The 18974-nt window shown below is 39.2% G+C and overlaps 2 protein-coding genes across 2 annotated transcripts in view; one reads left to right on the plus strand and one right to left on the minus strand.

Annotated features, from left to right (window-relative positions):
* Positions 1–14454, minus strand: part of LOC110464655 (transient receptor potential cation channel subfamily M member 2-like) — a 66287-nt gene extending 51833 nt beyond the window's left edge. The window contains exon 1 of the mRNA XM_021519991.1: positions 13806–14454. The gene's annotated coding sequence lies outside the window, so the exon portion shown is untranslated. The remainder of the gene's footprint in view (positions 1–13805) is intronic.
* On the plus strand, positions 4204–9174 carry LOC110464656. Its single transcript, XM_021519992.1, has 5 exons — positions 4204–4357; positions 4534–4630; positions 4986–5121; positions 5668–5960; positions 8352–9174. Exons 1-4 carry the CDS (start codon positions 4275–4277, stop codon positions 5958–5960), a joined length of 609 nt encoding a protein of 202 aa, XP_021375667.1. The 5' UTR covers positions 4204–4274; the 3' UTR covers positions 8352–9174.
* Positions 14455–18974: the final 4520 nt, after the last annotated feature.

An 18974-nucleotide genomic window follows, 5' to 3' on the forward strand; every position in this document is an offset into this window, starting at 1 on the left:
CCCCTCCTTGATTTCTTCCTTGTTTTTCTGTTAAGGAGAGAAGTTGACGAAACCAAGAATATACCCATAGTTTACCACTGAAGGTTAATCGTTAGAGACGATTCATAAACCTTCAATTATTACTAAAAAAAATGAAGATGTATTATCAAGATTTTTATGTCATTGACTGAGTACACTCAGAGCACTGTTGTTGATTACTTTTAGTTCACTTCATTTTAATCCTATTTCCATACGAGTTCCAAAAGGTCTTTTTTCTTTTCGAAAAAGATTTATCACAATTATAGTAATGACGGAAGTAAGTTTTCAATGCGTAGAAACAGTTTTTGGCAGTGGGTACGAGCATCCTTAAATGAAAGATACACGAGTTGTGTCCCCTGGCAGATTAACTATGTGTCGTAGGCTGATGTGTTTTTTTTAGTTTGTTAATTAATGGTGTTTTTCATTATCGCGGTCCTCTTCATACAATATACGGCACGATTTCACTGCAATTCGGTCATAATTCATCACAATGAGCGTGGCTATTTAATGACTTAACTCCGTAATAACATTGTGTATTTTTCAATCCACAAAATATATAATTCATGTATTAATAATCAATATTTTCAATTACCTTTCTGCTCGCTATACAAGCGTGTGTTTGAACGAAAGTTTGAAAAATGTGAGTAACGGATTTCTATGCCGTTTCTATTAAACAAAGCGTGCCGATATTCTGTGTGGAGTAGACAATTTGCGTATTACTTTTTGTGGAGTAACCATGTCACATTGTTATTATAATTGTAAGAAGCTTTTATTCAATATAGTTTTATTTTCCAGATCATAACCACTAATCACTAAGTAGAGTTTTCGTAGAATCTTGTTGCTTCTATACAAATCCAACGTCAGTTATTCAGATTGAATATCTTACTTAACAGTTAAAATGACGTACACAGGTATCTCCGTACAAGAAATTAAAATAAAATCTAAAAGCCAGTAAATAAAAATGTTTCTTGATTTTTTTTTTAGCAAAGTCGAAGCTCGTATGTCCCCCTTTTCTTTTCACGTCTCCTGTAAATTCGATATAATGCCACTCGCTGTTTTATTGTTTTAAACATATTTTATTGTAATTTGTATATAATGGGAGCTGGGCACAAGTGTAACAACTTATATTAAGCCCTTTCCCTACAATATATTAATACACAATTTTCAAGATGGTATATTACATAGAGAGAGAGACAGAGAGACAGAGAGACAGAGAAACAGAGACAGACAGAGACAGAGAGACAGAAACAGAGACAGGGAGAGAGAGACACAGGGACACAGAGACATACAGAGACAGACAATTATTGAGAGAGAGAGACAGAGAGACAGAGAGACAGAGAGGAAGAGACAGAGAGGAAGAGACAGAGACAGAGAGACTGAGACAGAGAGACAAAGAGACAGAGACAGAGAGACAGAGACAGAGAGACAGAGAGACAGAGACAGAGACAGAGACAGAGACAGAGAGACAGAGACAGAGACAGAGACAGAGAGAGAGAGACAGACAGAGACAGATAGACAGAAACAGAGACAGGGAGAGAGAGACACAGAGACAGGGAGAGAGAGACACAGAGACAGACAGAGACAGAGATACAGAGACAAAGAGACAGAGAGAGAGACAGAGAGACAGAGAGATAGAGACAAAGAGACAGAGACAGAGACAGAGAGACAGAGACAGAGAGATAGAGAGGAAGAGACAGAGACAGAGACAGAGATAGAGAGACAGAGACAGAGAGACAGAGACAGAGATAGAGAGACAGAGACAGAGATAGAGAGACAGAGACAGAGATAGAGAGACAGAGACAGAGACAGAGAGACAGAAACAGAGAGACAGAAATAGAGAGTGACAGATTGAGACAGAGAGAGAGAGACAGAGACAGAGAGAGACAGAGATACAGAGACAAAGAGACAGAGAGAGAGACAGAGAGGAAGAGACAGAGACAGAGAGACAGAGACAGAGAGACAGAGAGACAGAGAGACAGAAAAACAGAGACAGACAGAGACAGAGAGACAGGAACAGAGACAGGGAGAGAGAGACACAGAGACAGAGATACAGAGACAAAGAGAGAGAGAGACAGACAGGGAGACAGAGAGACAGAGACAGAGAGACAGAGAGGAAGAGACAGAGACAGAGACAGAGAGACAGAGACAGAGACAGAGAGGCAGAGACAGAGACAGAGAGACAGAGACAGAGAGGCAGAGACAGAGAGACAGAAACAGAGAGACAGAAACAGAGAGAGACAGAGAGAGACAGAGAGGGAGAGACAGAGACAGAGAGAGACAGAGACTATCAAGTCATCTTGTCATTTCGAATCTTCTAAAACTATGTACGGGTTTCTAAGCATTCCATTAAACATCAATGTTTTCGTTTTCCATAGACTTTTTATGCGAATCAATAAACCACATGTAAATCAATTGTTTGCGAGGTGAAATCATAAATGTTGGAAGATGTGTCAAACTTTAATGTCTAAGAAAGGTGAAGTAGTTCATTATTCATAGATACGTAACGTGTAATGTTACCAAACACTGGGTTCCTGCTCAAATAGCTTTCGCTTCAATTGGGAACCGTCGGCACTTTCCGTAAACGAGAAAATGGGCGTTTACAAAAAGTGCCGACGGTTCCCGATTGCTTTGCCTTGTGTTTCAAGAAAACTTCAAAATCTGTAGAAGCTTTAATAATGTTGTCTGTTTGCAAAACAAACATGCATTCAAGACTGATCTGTACATTATATGAGTCAAGTAACGATTGGAGAATCCAAAACGCGGTGGGAATCTTAAAACGTTTTATCGGGTCTGCCGTAAAAAGGACAGGCGAACGAGTGGACGGAAATTAAGACGCCATATTAGAATGTGAGTTCAAATTTATTTTTTAATTAGTGCTAAGCAAAATGAAATCAGCCGTCAACAGGGGTCAAATTCAAATGTATGGATGGTTACTTTTTGAACATCCCCACCCTTACGGGACATCGTGAGGAGGTTCACGCCGGAGTTCTTTTCGTTTCCGGCCACCATGTCAAAGGGGGATAACTGCATATATATTTGTGGCGTATGGGTTCGACCCACTGCGCAAGACCTGTGTCGCATTTCCAGATTTCAACTCCTAATGACCTCAGACCATAATTAATTCTACTATATGTTACTACCAAAGGAAAAATTAAATTAAATTATTTTAAAACTTTGCGCAGGGTCTGGTTCCTATGTCACATTGTAGGTCTATTCAAACTGAACATACAGTGAGCTGGAAAGTACCTCATAACCGGCATTTAAGAAAGATAATTTCATTTGAATGTCACTACCCTGCATGTATAGGGGAAAATACCAAAAATCACAAAATATCACTACTCAAGCCTCATCCCTCATTGTGTCCTGCTGCCAATGCAAACTTGGAAACTGTGTCAAATAAAATGTAATAACTAGAATAGATATTGTTGAACAATTGTTCAAAAAATTTACATATCTGTCATAGATCAGACAGGAAAAATTAATTAGTAACCCACCTGGAATGTCCTTATGCACTACATTCGTGTACAACGGCCCGGAAGTGTAATTGTGATATGAGGCCTTATAGAACAATATTTGATCCCGGCTACATTGCAGAAGTAAATATACTCTATTTTCTTTGTTTCTTAAATTTCTGACGGAACCACTTACCGTGGGGCCGTATTTATGAAACTGTTCTCATGCTCAAGCATGGATTTTGTGCTGAAGCCTAATTTCTTGTTCCGGTTAAAGATTAACAAAAGAAATCTTTGTTTTTGTCACTTATTTGGAAAACAAAGTGAAGGCCGTTATACTGTTTCCCAATTTTAATTTGATATTTTGATCGTTTGACATGACTTAAGTGAGTTACGGGAAAACTAGTTTGAATACATGGTACATGCTTGAGCATGAGAACGGTTTCATGAATACGGGCCCAAGTGTCGCTTGTGCTATGTTCGAATTTTAGTGGAATTCTAAGGTAAACATATCCTGTGGCTATTAGTCCCGCATTCGACTCCTACTGGAAGCGCTCACTGCCGCTAGTCCAGGGTTCGATTCATAACAGAAGACATTTTGGTTCCATACACATTGTCACCAGCGTGTAACCGCTTGTACTTATAAGTAAAAGACAATAGCATGACGTCATGATCGGTAAAATAGAGATACCCTCTTGTGACGTCATATACTTGTTGCTAAGCTGCTTAGCAATCGGCGAACGCGGAGATGATTAGTCTCTCCCCTGATTTTTACTTCTTTTGTTTAAATCTTCGATTACCACAATGAATTTCAGGTTACTCTTGATATTTATGGTAATGATGTGCGCCGCGCACCAAGGGCCTGCTGTATATCGGGACCTTACGTGGTAAGTTTGGACCAGAAATGGTAAGATTGGATCTTATATGTTATTCTTTGACTTGACACTGCGCAAAGATCTCGCGGAGCTCAAATGAACGTTAATAACCTTTTCAACTTTACGATTGTGTTTTCATTGCATGCTTAGAAATATTTACTCTTTACTTTATAATTTTAACTCTGTAGTGTGGAGCCCAAGCCAGGATATGCCAAAAGATTGTTTTATTATTTCACCGCAAGTGAAATTGAGAAAGTCTGTCCAACGGTTACCGAGCTGACATGGGTAAGGACTATTACGTATTTTTTAATGATAATGACTGTCATGAAAACGTGAACCTTTTTTATTTTACTAATAGTTAAGTAAGCTTATGCTTGTGATGATGTTAATCTAATTCTGCTTTTCATCAATTTATTAAATACCTGGTATGCTTTTCGCGTGTGCATTTCGTTTCGTATGATTTTCTTGTGTGTATTTCGCAATATTGTTAGTCACCAGCTATGCTTTGTTAGTGTCCAGTTTTGACAAAAACGGCTTTCTTCTACATTGTCCGTATCTTAGGAATTCGCGGGCCTTGAACATTGAATGTTTGTATTATAGTACAATTCCCTGAAAATAATTATGATTTGATTTATTTTAGCGAATTGGAAATGAGGTATTCTATAATTTGCTGTGTGTGCTTCTTACCCTGCTGTTGGGCTATGCGCCGTCGGTCGGAAAAATCGTCAAACAGAAATGGTCAGCCGCCGTGTCAATGTTACAAGAATGGAGAGCTCGTAAGTAACCAGCGAAGGTTAAAATATTGAATAAAGCAGCAGTCTAATGAATGTATTAGTTTTCTCACATTCAGTACTAGTGGGTTTTTTACCTTGTAATTGAGACGTTTTCGAAAATTAATGAACTAATTAATGAATTTTATGAACCTAGAGTTGTAAAACTACCTTAACGCGCCACCTTGCGGATGATTCATGTTTGCTAGCTTGGACACCATTTCAGATTCTTGCATACCTGTGTTCTCAGAGCAATGTTTTGATTAAATATTAAAGTGAATTGTTTGATAACGTAGCGTTTAAATGTGATCTCGATATACTTTAAGTTCAGAGTAGCTCTTTGGTCATGTTTAAAATACAGGAATCACTTTCTATAAGCCTTGTAATTTGTCAGATTTGTGTGTCTGGAACCAGTCAGATAGGTAACTGTTAGTCCCCGATTCCGTTCTGATAAAATTTCAGGATGTATAGAAAGTAATGTTTTGTGTGTCGAAAACTTAAACCTTGGATTTCGAAAATTTGTCTTGACATATTAAATATTTGTTTGTGCAGGTCCTTCCCTCTGCCGTCACTGCGGTACTGCCCCGTGTCAGGTTAAAAGGATATCCTTGCTGAAGCCCTCCGGTACTCGTAAGAAAGACAAGGCGAATTTCGCAAAAAGGTCAAACGCCATTATGTTGTTTTACTATGGACTAGAGTTGGCCGTGGTACTGACCAAAGAGCTGCCATGGAATGACCTGTACTTGGAGAGGAAACTCGTCCAGCATTTTGAGGAGGAGCATATGGTGTTGTTCCCACTGTGCATCCAGCGTCATATCAACTACTGGTACCCTGTCCCTCGCTAGGTATGTACTCTGTCCCTCAACTGGTACTATGTCCCTCGCTTGATTGGTGTTATATCCCTCTCTAGGTCACTTGCTAAATTGGTACAACATTGTATATCCCTCCCTTTGTACTCTGTCCCTTGATATGTTGGTACTCTATCTGAATAAATACAGCTGTTCATTATCACGTACCGCATGAACTTTTTTTATTAACATCTGATTTTAATGAGATTGGTTGGTACTATGTCCCTGTTAAGAACCCTGTCCCTCGCTAGGAACACTGTCACTCACTATTTCCTATGTCCCTTGCTAGGTAGGTACTATTCCTCTCTTGGTACTATATCCCTCCCTGTGTACTCTGTCCCTTGATAGGTTGGTACTATGTCCCTACTAAGTACCCTGTCCCTCGCTAGGAATACTGTCACTTACTATGTCCTATGTCCCTTGCTAGGTAGATACTCTTCCTCTCCTGGTACAATGTCCCTCCCTAAGTTCTCTGTTCCTCGCTAAGAAAACTGTCACTGACTAGGTCCTTTGTCCACTGCTAGGTAGAATGTAGGTACTATATCCCTCTCTAGGTACCATATCCCTCGCTACGTTGGTACTACATCCCTCTCTAGGTACTATGCCCCTCGCTTTATTGGTGTTATATCTCTCTCTAGGTCCCTTGTTAAATTGGTACTATAGCCCTCCCTATGTAATCTGTCCCTTGATATGTTGGTTCTACATCCCTCTCTAGGTACAATGTCCCTCCCTAAGTTCTCTGTCACTCGCTAGGAACACTACAACTGACTAGGTCATTTGTCCCTTGCTAGGTAGGTACATGTACTATATCCCTCTCTAGGTAAATGTACCGTATCTCTCGCTACGATGGTAGTATATCCCTCTCGAGATACCATGTCCCTCCCTAAGTTGGTACAATATCCCTCTCTAGATACCATGTCCCTCCCTACGTTGGTACTATATATCTCTCTATGTACCATGTCCCTCCATACGTTGGTACTATATCCCTCTCTAGATACCATGACCCTCCCTTGGTTGGTACTCTATCCCTCTATAGATACCATGATCCTCGCTAAGTTGGTACTATGTCCCTCTCTAGATACCATGATCCTCGCTAAGTTGGTACTATGTCCCTCTCTAGGTAAATGTACCATATCTCTCGCTACGATGGTAGTATATCCCTCTCGAGATACCATGACCCTCCCTACGTTGGTACTATATCCCTCTTTAGATACCATACCTCTCCATTGGTTGGTGCTATATCCCACTTTAGGTACCATGTCCCTCCCTTGGTTGGTACTATATCCTTCTCTAGATACCATGTCCCTCCCTTGGTTGGTACTATATCCCTCTATAGATACCATGATCCTCGCTAAGTTGGCACTATGTCCCTCTCTAGGTACCATGACCCTCCCTACGTTGGTACTATATCCCCCTTTAGATACCATACCTCTCCATTGGTTGGTGCTATATCCCACTTTAGGTACCATGTCCCTCGCTAATTTGATACTATGTCCCTCTCTAGGTACTATGTCCCTCTCTAGGTACCATGCCCCTCCCTTGGTTGGGACTATATCCCTCTCTAGGCACCATGTCCCTCGCTAAATTTATACTATGTCCCTCTCTAGGTACCATGTCCCACCCTAAGTTGGTACTATATCCCTCTCTAGGTACCATGCCCCTCCCTAAGTTGGTACTATATCCCTCTCTCGGTACCATGATCCTCGCTAAGTTGGTACTATGTCCCTCTCTAGGTACCATGTCCCTCGCTAAATTGGTACTATATCCCTCTCTAGGTACCATGTCCCTCCCTTGGTTGGTACTGTATCTCTCTCTAGGTACCATGTCCCTCGCTAAATTGGTACTATATCCCTCTCTAGGTACCATGACCCTCCCTTGGTTGGTACTATATCCCTCTCTAGATACCATGTCCCACCCTAAGTTGGTACTATATCCCTCTCTCGGTACCATGTCCCTCGCTTAGTTGGTACTGTATCCCTCTCTAGATACCATATCCCTCCCTTAGTTGGTACTATATCCCTCTCTAGGTACCATGATCCTCGCTACGTTGGTGCTATATCCCTCTCTAGGTACCATGTCCCACCCTAAGTTGGTACTATATCCTCTCTAGGTACCACGTCCCTCGCTAAGTTGGTGCTATATACCCCTTACTAGCTACTTCCCCTGACTAGCGAGTTTAACTTGTCCTCGCCAAGAAGTTTCCTCCCCAAAATTAAAAAATATGGGATAGATTGTATTGATTTTAAATAATCAATTTCATAATATATTCTTAATTAATTTTCCGTAATGACAAAACTACAATGCATTACAACATTTTCTGCAGTGGAGAACGGACAGATTGTGAATTACGTTTACGTGACATTTTAATATTTATTTATTTCATTGCAGATTCGTTTCGCCGTTCAAAGAGAAGAATGTAGATTGCGGTCGGTGATGGAATAGAAGTTTGAGATTGACGTCTGAGACTCGAGTTTATTGTTGTTGTTGTTTTGGATCACGAACCGATCCGATTGGAATGGTGTTCGGCTAATGTTATATTGTACCTTTTATTTGTTATATTGAATTGTAACTCTATGGATCTTGACCACTAGTGGTGTAACGGAACCGATACCTGATGAATTGGCCCTTTATAACTTAGCTAGTTTTGGCCAGCAGTGGTCCAATTTACAAGTTTCGATGGTGTTTGTTTGATTGGTCAATTGCTATTGGCCATTAGGTGATTTGAGTAGTTGTGGAGCTGGAAAGTTGACTTATTAGCATATTGGTCAGTTCGAAATCGGTCCGCCTTATGTAGATGTTCCCGGTATTTATTATATTGGCAAGTTAGAACGTTGTCGATCTCAACTGTTTAGTAATGTTTTGAGAAAATTTGTCAAATACTCAACAACGTAAAGGCCAGCTCAAACCACTAGTGGTTCCAGGCTGATGGCGGCCATAATGTCGAAAGGTTCTACCTCTGGCACATATTGAAAGCCATCGGTCCCTCGTACGTTTATGCCATGCTTAGTATTTTGGCATATCAAAATGGATTGAATCTGCAATGATCGCTAATGGCATGGTCTGATTGTGTTGTCGTGGTCAGCTATACACTCGGTCAAACTGACCCACAGGTTCTGTAAAATTACCAACATGCATAATTCTGTTCATTTTGTACTGGTCAGTTTTGCTTTTGCGAATTTGTGTAGTAACAATCATGTGATCAATACAATTCTTCAAACTGATTTTCGTGTTCATATTATATTTTTGTAACCATCGTTATAAACATGTCATAGTTTCGTACAAACGTATGAAATGCCATGCATTGAAGTGAGACTTTGTTTTAATGAAACCGTTCTTATGCTCAAGCATGGATTCTGTGCTCAAACCAACTCTGTTACTCGCTTAAATAATGTGACACGATCAAAGAGTCAACTGTTAACATTGAAAATATACTTCGGCATTTAAACTCCATAATTCTTCCAAATCGTTGACAAAATGTTTATTTTACATTTATCACTGGAACAAGATATTGGGCTTGAGCACAGAATCTGGGTTTGAGCATGATAACGTCTCCGTGAAAACGGCCCCTTGACTTACGGACATTCTCTAAATTCGTTATGTATCATGGTTTATTTTTAAAGAAGCTGATTTATCTCCGTATTTTACGGATACCCTGTCAAATCTGACTATATATCATGAAGTCCTCACTGATGTTCGGTATATGGATATATATAAAAAGAAAAAATAATCAAAAACACCGTCACGTCCTTAGCACAAAGAGATTCTGCATGCTTATCTCACCAAACTATTTCAGAAAGATGTACTCCCATGATGATTGTCAACAAGCGGTTCCTGGCATTCATGGCCTAGATGAATGTCATCTGAATGTGGTAGGACGGCAATGGCATACAATTATTAATATTTCTTATAATTCTATATAATGGGCCCTAATAAATCTTGTCCAAATTAGTGGTTATCGATATTCCAGGCAGAAAATGCAACTCAACATAATGCGTTAGTGATAAGTGTGTTTATACACACTTTCAATATTTCGATCGTGACCAAGACACGTGACATTAAAAAAAAAAATCCCCGGAAAATTAACAACTATTAATATTTTACATATTGAACATATCGAGCTAATATTTGATATGATTTTCACTGGAATTTTAAAAAAAAAATCATTATCACATGAAAATAATTTTATATTTCTATGATATTATTCCTGCTTCATATTCAGGATATTGTCTGATCCCATGCGCCTGTGACTACAGGGACTGGAGAATTTTTACAGTTGTATTTGGATCAAATTATCAGGTCCCTGTGTCTGTGACAGGAACATACGGACCGGTTTTGTCAATTCTGTCCTAGATATCGGTTTGCTACATCGCAAAAACAAAATGGTAAAATTCCGCTAGTAATCTCATATCTTCTGTAGAAAGTTTTGCATCACGTGTAATAAAATCTAACAGTGCTGCGATTGGTCAAAACCGTGGGAACATATTCTTACGCCACTGCAAGTACTACTTTTATCTTAATTTTACTATATCAAATGATACATTTACTGTTATTTTGAATGAATTTGAACTGTTTGTTTTGATATTTGTATTTACATTGCATTTAAAACTGTTTAATATTAAACAAACCTAATCTAGAACTACTTTGCAATACGCGGAACGACAATACTGTGATCACCGTACTTTGGTTTTGACCTTTATAGAGTCAGCTGATAACACATATTTGTGTTTGAATTTGTTTCAAATCATAAATATAATGTGATAAATAGAATCTTACATGAGTGTCCATGTCGCAATAAATTCAATATGACATGGACACTCCATGCATAACATGATGGTTCGAAGGGTTTTGAATAACAGCATCAAAATGTAAAGCGTGGTTGTTTGTCACTATTGAAAATTCCCTTTTTTATCGAATTTACATTTAAATTAGGACCAGGTTATGGAGAAGGGTTTTTATCACTTTTTTCAATTTGGTTAATTTGTTGTTCTATTTTAAGGTTTTTTCTAAATGGGATAATTAGCATAATAGAAAAAAAAACTATAATAGCTTTAACGGAAACAAGACCATTCGAACCACTCGAGTGATTTAGGAGTCGATGACTGATTTCGTGAAATCGATATTGTTATCGAGGTCAAATTTATCGATTTTTGTTTGAAATCTAACTGAGTTTAAAAACAAGGTCGAAGTTTTTCCTGATTCCCATGACATTTCAACGGTATAGCGTTAGTTTGATATATGAACTGAATATTTCACGATTATTGACAAATCACTAGATTTTATGATAGAAAAGGGGAAGAACCAGGAAGGGATGCTGAAGGGGTCGAACATGTTGAGGTTTTAAGGGAAAGTAATGGGTAATGAAAAGGGTAAACGTTTTAGGGGGTTAGGGTTGGGGGGGGGNAAGGGGGCGATTGCAATGTAAATGATGATTTTGTTACTTAACTTATGTGTTTAGAAATTGCTAGTACACCCGTATATACAAATGTACCATAATGTAGGGGGGACGCAGGGGGGAAGGGGGGTCCCAAGAGTTGATCTATATTAGTAGGTGAGGAAGTGGAAGTGGCGACAGATGCATTATGGGTAGATACCAGAGGTTAGGTGAATATAGGAAGACGAGATGACATAACCGAAATAAGAAAATAAAAAGAGAAAAAAAACACTTTAATATCGCCTCTTGTTGTACGTATGTTGTCTCTTGATTTAAATTTTAGTGAGTCTAAGCGAAATGATATTATTCAAATCTTAAGAAAAGAAGTAGGCTAGAAAAAGGAGGAGAGGGGTGGGGGCTTCAGATGCCAATCAAGAACACCGACTCACTGCCACTAACCCCCAACCCATACTTTTACGTTTTGTATTGTGATTATGAACCCCATAACAATTATACAAAAAGGTAGATAAAAAATACCTAAAGCCTTAGACATCTTGACAATATCATTAATTACACTACACGTCTCGGGGAGTATTTGGCCATTAACAAGGACAAGTCCTATCTTTTAGTGTGAATGGGTTGATTGGTTTTTACACGGCCTCTTAAAAACGTCGGGTATTTATAGATATTTATGTGTAATATTTAAATTTTAATTCCTTATTTGGATAATTATTATAATAGGATAAAAACACCTACAATCGGGTTTTTTATATCGGAATCAAGACATTCGAACTACTGAACAGGATGTTTTCCAAATACTAATTTAAAAGCGTAATTTATATATTTATTATTCATTTGAAATTTACACTCGAGAGATTTAGGCGTTGATGACTGATGATTTCGTAAAATAAATATTGTTATCGATGTAAAATTTATCGATTTTTGTTTCAAATGACTTTAATTTCTTCACGTTTGCAATCTGAGCAGGCTGGAGTTTCTCGATTCGCATGAAAAATTAACTGAAAACAGTGGATGGAATTTCAACGGTAAAGCGTTAGTTTGATATCTGAACTGAATATTTCACAATTATTGACAAATCACTGGATTTTATGATAGAAAAGGGGATGAATCAGGAAGGGATGCTGAAGGGGTCGAACATGTTGAGGTTTTAACGGAATGTAATGGGTAATGAAAAGGGTAAAAGTTTTTATGGGGTGGGGGTTGGGGGTTGGGGAGTTGGGGGTTGAGGGCAGGTAGGGGAGGGGATGAAGGGGGCGGAGATACTTCGAGGTTTTGCTTGAAATATTCAGGACCGAAAAGGGGGCGATTGCAATGTAAATGAAGATTTTTTGCCTAACTTATGTGTTTAAAAATAGCTAGTACACCCGTATATACAGATGTACCATAATGTAGGGGGCAAGCGATCGAGGTCCCGAGAGTTGATCTAAACCTTTTATCTTTACATATCAGGATAAGTCCAAACCTACCAATTGTAACAAATTATCGGGTCCCGATGGATAAGAGATGCAAAAAGGACATTGAAGGCGACCATGAGTAGGTGAGGAAGTTGAAGTGGCGACAGTTGCATTATGGGTAGAGACGAGAGGTAGGGTGAACATAGGAAGACGAAATGACATAACCCAAATAAGAAAATAAAATAAAAACAACAACTTTAATTTCGAAGTTTAACGTACTGTTGATATGTACTTCGCCATATAAAATGCTTGTTGTGCATATGTTGTCTCTTGTTTCAAACTATTGTGAGTCTGAGCGAAAAGAGATTTTTCAAATCTTAAGAAAATAAGTAGGCTATAGGACAGTGGGAGGAGGGGGTTCTCAGAGGCTACCCATAACACACACCACACACACACCACACACACACACACCCATACCCCAACCCCGTACTTGTAATCTCTGTATTGTCATTTTGAACCCCATTACAATTAAATATTAGACGTGGCGCAGTTCCAAATAAATAATGGAAGATACAAAGTACTTAATGCCGTAGAAATCTTGACAATATCATGAATATCAAATATTACACATCTCAGGGAGTGTTTCTCCATTAACAAGAACAAGTCCTATCTTTTAGTGTGAATGGGTGAATGGATTTTTACACGACCTCCTAAAAACGCCGGTTATTTATGTGTGTGTGTGTGTGTGTTTCTCTTTATACATAACCTAAGTGTCCATTAACACATACTGTATTCTAAACACAACAGACTTTCCAGGTAGCGGTGTCGTGTTTATAAAATAACACTAGTTTTGACTTTTAAATTGTGGTCACTGGGTCGTTAATATAATAACGCGAAACGTGAAGAAACGAAATAGCGATAACAAACATTAAATCTGTAAAGATATCGTGTAAGTTAGAGTAGGTCACATCAAATAGAGGCCTACTTATAACTGTAATGTTTATCTTAAAACGAACCTCCGATTTACACCTGAAAATCAAAGGTAGGTCAACTTACCTGTATAATCACGCAACAGGTAAAATTCCAATTTTCACGTCAGGAATCCATGTGTGTTAAATCTCTTAAATAAATCCAGCACCGAAGGTATACTTAATTCCATTTCAATGTTGATTTAAAATTTCCATAATTTTCCAATTAATCCGTATCCCGTTGAATTCGTTCGATAATTCACACGAAATGCCACTATGAAATGAGGGAGTTCATTTCCTTTCTCATTTCATTTATTTAATTGATTCCGAAATTCCAGAATTAAAAACACAAAAATCACAGTTTCTTTTTAAAATCCCACAAGTCTATTAACGAACATTTCTTAATGATTTAGAAATAAAAGACGCATGTGAATGAAAATTGTGTGTTACAGACACAATGCAGACAACATGAAGATACCATTTTCGACAGATTCTAACTCAAAAGCTCGTTCTAGCTAGTATAGGATTTAACACACTATAGGTGATAGTACAGGTATATTCTGTTTAAATGTCTTCCGAACTATACACATTTCGGAATAACCCATTATGATAGTCAGTTATAAAATATTTCAAGAGGTATAACGGCTTCCGGTCCCCACCAGTTCGCCTGCCAATCTGGTGGTCAGTTACGTTGAATCAATATCCCAGGTGTGACGCAGTCATCTTTGGTCCGCTTGTTCAGCTACAGGTAATAGCTACACAGGACAGATAGCATGTGCCGATACCACTGAAGTGTTCGCCTGACGCGTTTAGTTGGCTTACAGATCGCAAAGGTATTGAAATTAAAACGCGCCTGAATGTATACTTACCTGATAATTATGTTCTACTTATCTATCAGCCACGAAAGACACACCTGTGTTGTGTATTTACCTGTACAGTGACGATTCCTAAGGAATATACTACATAATATAATTATATATTTTCTCCTACTTAAAAACACATATTGGGCTCTTCTATGACAGTGAAGTTTGTATCGCGTATTATAACCTTAATGACGAAATCCATTTACAAAATGGTTTTAATGTAGGAAAATGTCTGCTTAAATTGCTATTTTATGAGGTGTTTTCATTTAAAGGTGATTTTTTTGGCTGTTATACTAAGCTATATTGGTAAAGTGGACGTTTTTGAATCTGTGGTATTTTCATAATTGTAAAAACTGAAATAAAATTTACATGTTTTGAAATTCAAGACGATCATTTTCAAATAATATATTTCAATAAACTTTTTATTTTCGCACACGTACTCAATCTAACTAAGCTTAATACCCTGTCGTACCTGTAATTCGCAACACACTTTTATTAGAAGGAAGTTTTTGAAATTTCGTTCGTAATTGAACAAATTAACGGAAAAGACTCGCAGCTTAGTATCTGCAGGCACCGCTATATAAGCGGAGTTCGTAAAGATGTGTAGCATACCAGAAAATTACTCCATTAAAAGTACATTTATAAGGTCAATGTTCGCGAAACCATAATTCTTAAGAGAACTGCTACGTCCTGAAGGTGGCTGGATTATCTACTGGGAATGTAGGTGGCTAGATTATCTTCTGGGAATGTAGGTGGCTGGATTATCTACAGGGAATGTAGGTGGCTGGATTATCTACTGGGAATGTAGGGGGCTAGATTATCTACTGGGAATGTAGATGGCTGGAGTATCTACTGGGAATGTAGATGGCTGGAGTATCTACTGGGAATGTAGATGGCTGGAGTATCTACTGGGAATGTAGATGGCTGGAGTATCTACTGAGAATGTAGGGGACTGGATTATCTACTGAGAATGTAGGTGACTGGAGTATCTACTGGGAATGTAGATGGCTGGAGTATCTACTGGGAATGTAGATGGCTGGAGTATCTACTGGGAATGTAGATGGCTGGAGTATCTACTGGGAATGTAGATGGCTGGAGTATCTACTGAGAATGTAGGGGACTGGATTATCTACTGAGAATGTAGGTGACTGGATTATCTACTGAGAATGTAGGTGACTAGATTATCTACTGGGAATGTAGGTGACTAGAGTATCTACTGGGAATGTAGGTGGCTAGATTATCTACTGAGAATGTAGGTGGCTAGATTATCTCCTGGGAATGTAGGTGGCTGGATTATCTACTGGGGATGTAGGTGGCTAGATTATCTACTGGGAATGTAGATGGCTAGATTATCTACTGGGAATGTAGGTGACTAGATTATCTACTGGGCATGCAGGTGGCTGGATTATCTACTGGGAATGTAGGTGACTAGAGTATCTACTGGGAATGTAGGTGGCTAGATTATCTTCTGGGAATGTAGGTGGCTGGATTATCTACAGGGAATGTAGGTTGCTTGATTATCTACTGAGAATGTAGGTGGCTGGATTATCTACTGGGAATGTAGATGGCTGGATTATCTACTGGGAATGTAGGGGGCTAGATTATCTACTGGGAATGTAGATGGCTGGAGTATCTACTGAGAATGTAGGTGACTGGATTATCTACTGGGAATGTAGGTGGCTGGAGTATCTACTGGGAATGTAGGTGGCTAGATTATCTACTGAGAATGTAGGTGGCTAGATTATCTCCTGGGAATGTAGGTGGCTGGATTATCTACTGGGGATGTAGGTGGCTAGATTATCTACTGGGAATGTAGGTGACTGGAGTATCTACTGGGAATGTAGGTGATTGGAGTATCTAATGGGAATGTAGGTGACTGGAGTATCTACTGGGAATGTAGATGGCTGGAGTATCTACTGGGAATGTAGGTGACTAGATTATCTTCTGGGAATGTAGGTGGCTGGATTATCTACAGGGAATGTAGGTGGCTGGATTATCTACTGGGAATGAAGGTGGCTGGATTATCTACTGAGAATGTAGGTGACTGGATTATCTACTGGGAATGTAGGTGACTAGATTATCTGGGAATCTAGGTGACTGGATTATCTACTGGGAATGTAGGTGACTAGAGTATCTACTGGGAATGTAGGTGGCTAGATTATCTTCTGGGAATGTAGGTGGCTGGATTATCTACAGGGAATGTAGGTGGCTGGATTATCTACTGAGAATGTAGGTGGCTAGATTATCTCCTGGGAATGTAGGTGGCTGGATTATCTACTGAGAATGTAGGTGACTAGATTATCTACTGGGAATGTAGGTGACTAGAGTATCTACTGGGAATGTAGGTGGCTAGATTATCTACTGAGAATGTAGGTGGCTAGATTATCTACTGGGAATGTAGATGGCTGGAGTATCTACTGGGAATGTAGGTGACTAGATTATCTTCTGGGAATGTAGGTGGCTGGATTATCTACAGGGAATGTAGGTTGCTTGATTATCTACTGAGAATGTAGGTGGCTGGATTATCTACTGGGAATGAAGGTGGCTAGATTATCTACTGGGAATGTAGGTGCCTGGATTATCTACTGGAATGAAGGTGACTTGATTATCTACTGGGAATGTAGGTGCCTGGATTATCCACTGGGAATGTAGGTGCCTGGATTATCTACTGGAATGAAGATGGCTGGATTATCTACTGAGAATGTAGGTGACTGGATTATCTACTGGGAATGTAGGTGACTAGATTATCTGGGAATCTAGGTGACTGGATTATCTACTGGGAATGTAGGTGGCTAGATTATGTACTGGGAATGAAGATGACTGGATTATCTACTGGGAATGAAGGTGGCTAGATTATCTACTGGGAATGTAGGTGCCTAGATTATCTACTGGGAATGTAGGTGGCTAGATTATCTACTGAGAATGTAGGTGGCTAGATTATCTACTGGGAATGTAGATGGCTGGAGTATCTACTGGGAATGTAGATGGCTGGAGTATCTACTGAGAATGTAGGGGACTGGATTATCTACTGAGAATGTAGGTGACTGGATTATCTACTGAGAATGTAGGTGGCTGGATTATCTACTGGGAATGAAGGTGGCTGGATTATCTACTGGGAATGTAGGTGGCTAGATTATCTACTGGGAATGTAGATGGCTGGAGTATCTACTGAGAATGTAGGTGACTGGATTATCTACTGAGAATGTAGGTGGCTGGATTATCTACTGAGAATGTAGGTGACTGGAGTATCTACTGGGAATGTAGGTGGCTGGAATATCTACTGGAATGAAGGTGACTAGATTATCTACTGGGAATGCAGGTGCCTGGATTATCCACTGGGAATGTAGGTGCCTGGATTATGTACTGGAATGAAGATGGCTGGATTATCTACTGGGAATGTAGGTGACTGGATTATCTACTGGGAATGTAGGTGACTGGATTATCTACTGGAAATGTAGGTGGCTGGATTATCTACTGGGAATGTAGGTAGCTGGATTATCTACTGGAATGAAGGTGACTAGATTATCTACTGGGAATGTAGGTGACTAGATTATCTACTGGGAATGTAGGTGCCTGGATTATCCACTGGGAATGTAGGTGCCTGGATTATGTACTGGAATGAAGATGGCTGGATTATCTACTGGGAATGTAGGTGCCTGGATTATCTACTGGAATGAAGGTGACTTGATTATCTACTGGGAATGTAGGTGCCTGGATTATCCACTGGGAATGTAGGTGCCTGGATTATCTACTGGAATGAGGATGGCTGGATTATCTACTGAGAATGTAGGTGGCTGGATTATCTACTGGGAATGTAGGTGTCTGGACTATCTACTGGGAATGTAGGTGTCAAGATTATCTACTTGGAATGTAGGTGGCTGGATTATCTACTGGGAATGTAGGTGACTAGATTATCTACTGGGAATGTAGGTGGCTGGATTATCTACTGGGAATGTAGGTGGCTGAATTATCTACTGGGAATGAAGATGGCTGATTTTTTTACTGAGAATGAAGATGGCTTGATTATCTATTGGAAATGAAGGTGGCTGGATTATCTACTGGAGACAAATGTGGCTGGATTATCTACTGGAGACGAATGTGGCTGGGTTATCTACTGGAAATGAAGGTGGCTGGATTATCTACTGGACACGAATGTGGCTGGATTATCTACTGGAGACGAATGTGGCTGGATTATCTACTGAGAAGAAAGTTTGCTTGATTATGTACAGAAAACAAAAAAGGTCGTAAATATATTCGAGAAAGAAGATGTCTTTTTATGACATTTCCCATCTGAAATTAACTTAAGATGGTACGCTACCCCGCACAACATTTACGTAAAATGTACATGTGATTTTAAAGTTATCCCCCTTCCTTATTTGTATCATGGCTTACAT

This window comes from Mizuhopecten yessoensis, unplaced genomic scaffold (assembly GCF_002113885.1).
Source record: "Mizuhopecten yessoensis strain PY_sf001 unplaced genomic scaffold, ASM211388v2 scaffold11017, whole genome shotgun sequence".
Lineage (NCBI taxonomy): Eukaryota > Metazoa > Mollusca > Bivalvia > Pectinida > Pectinidae > Mizuhopecten > Mizuhopecten yessoensis.

Excerpts from the sequence above, each read along its gene's own strand:
- LOC110464656 (XM_021519992.1), top strand. The coding sequence starts at position 4,275 with ATGAATTTCAGGTTACTCTTGATATTTATGGTAATGATGTGCGCCGCG. Across the intron at positions 4,358-4,533 it reads GTATATCGGGACCTTACGTG|TGTGGAGCCCAAGCCAGGAT; the intron begins GTAAGTTTGGAC and ends TTAACTCTGTAG. Across the intron at positions 5,122-5,667 it reads GTTACAAGAATGGAGAGCTC|GTCCTTCCCTCTGCCGTCAC; the intron begins GTAAGTAACCAG and ends TTGTTTGTGCAG.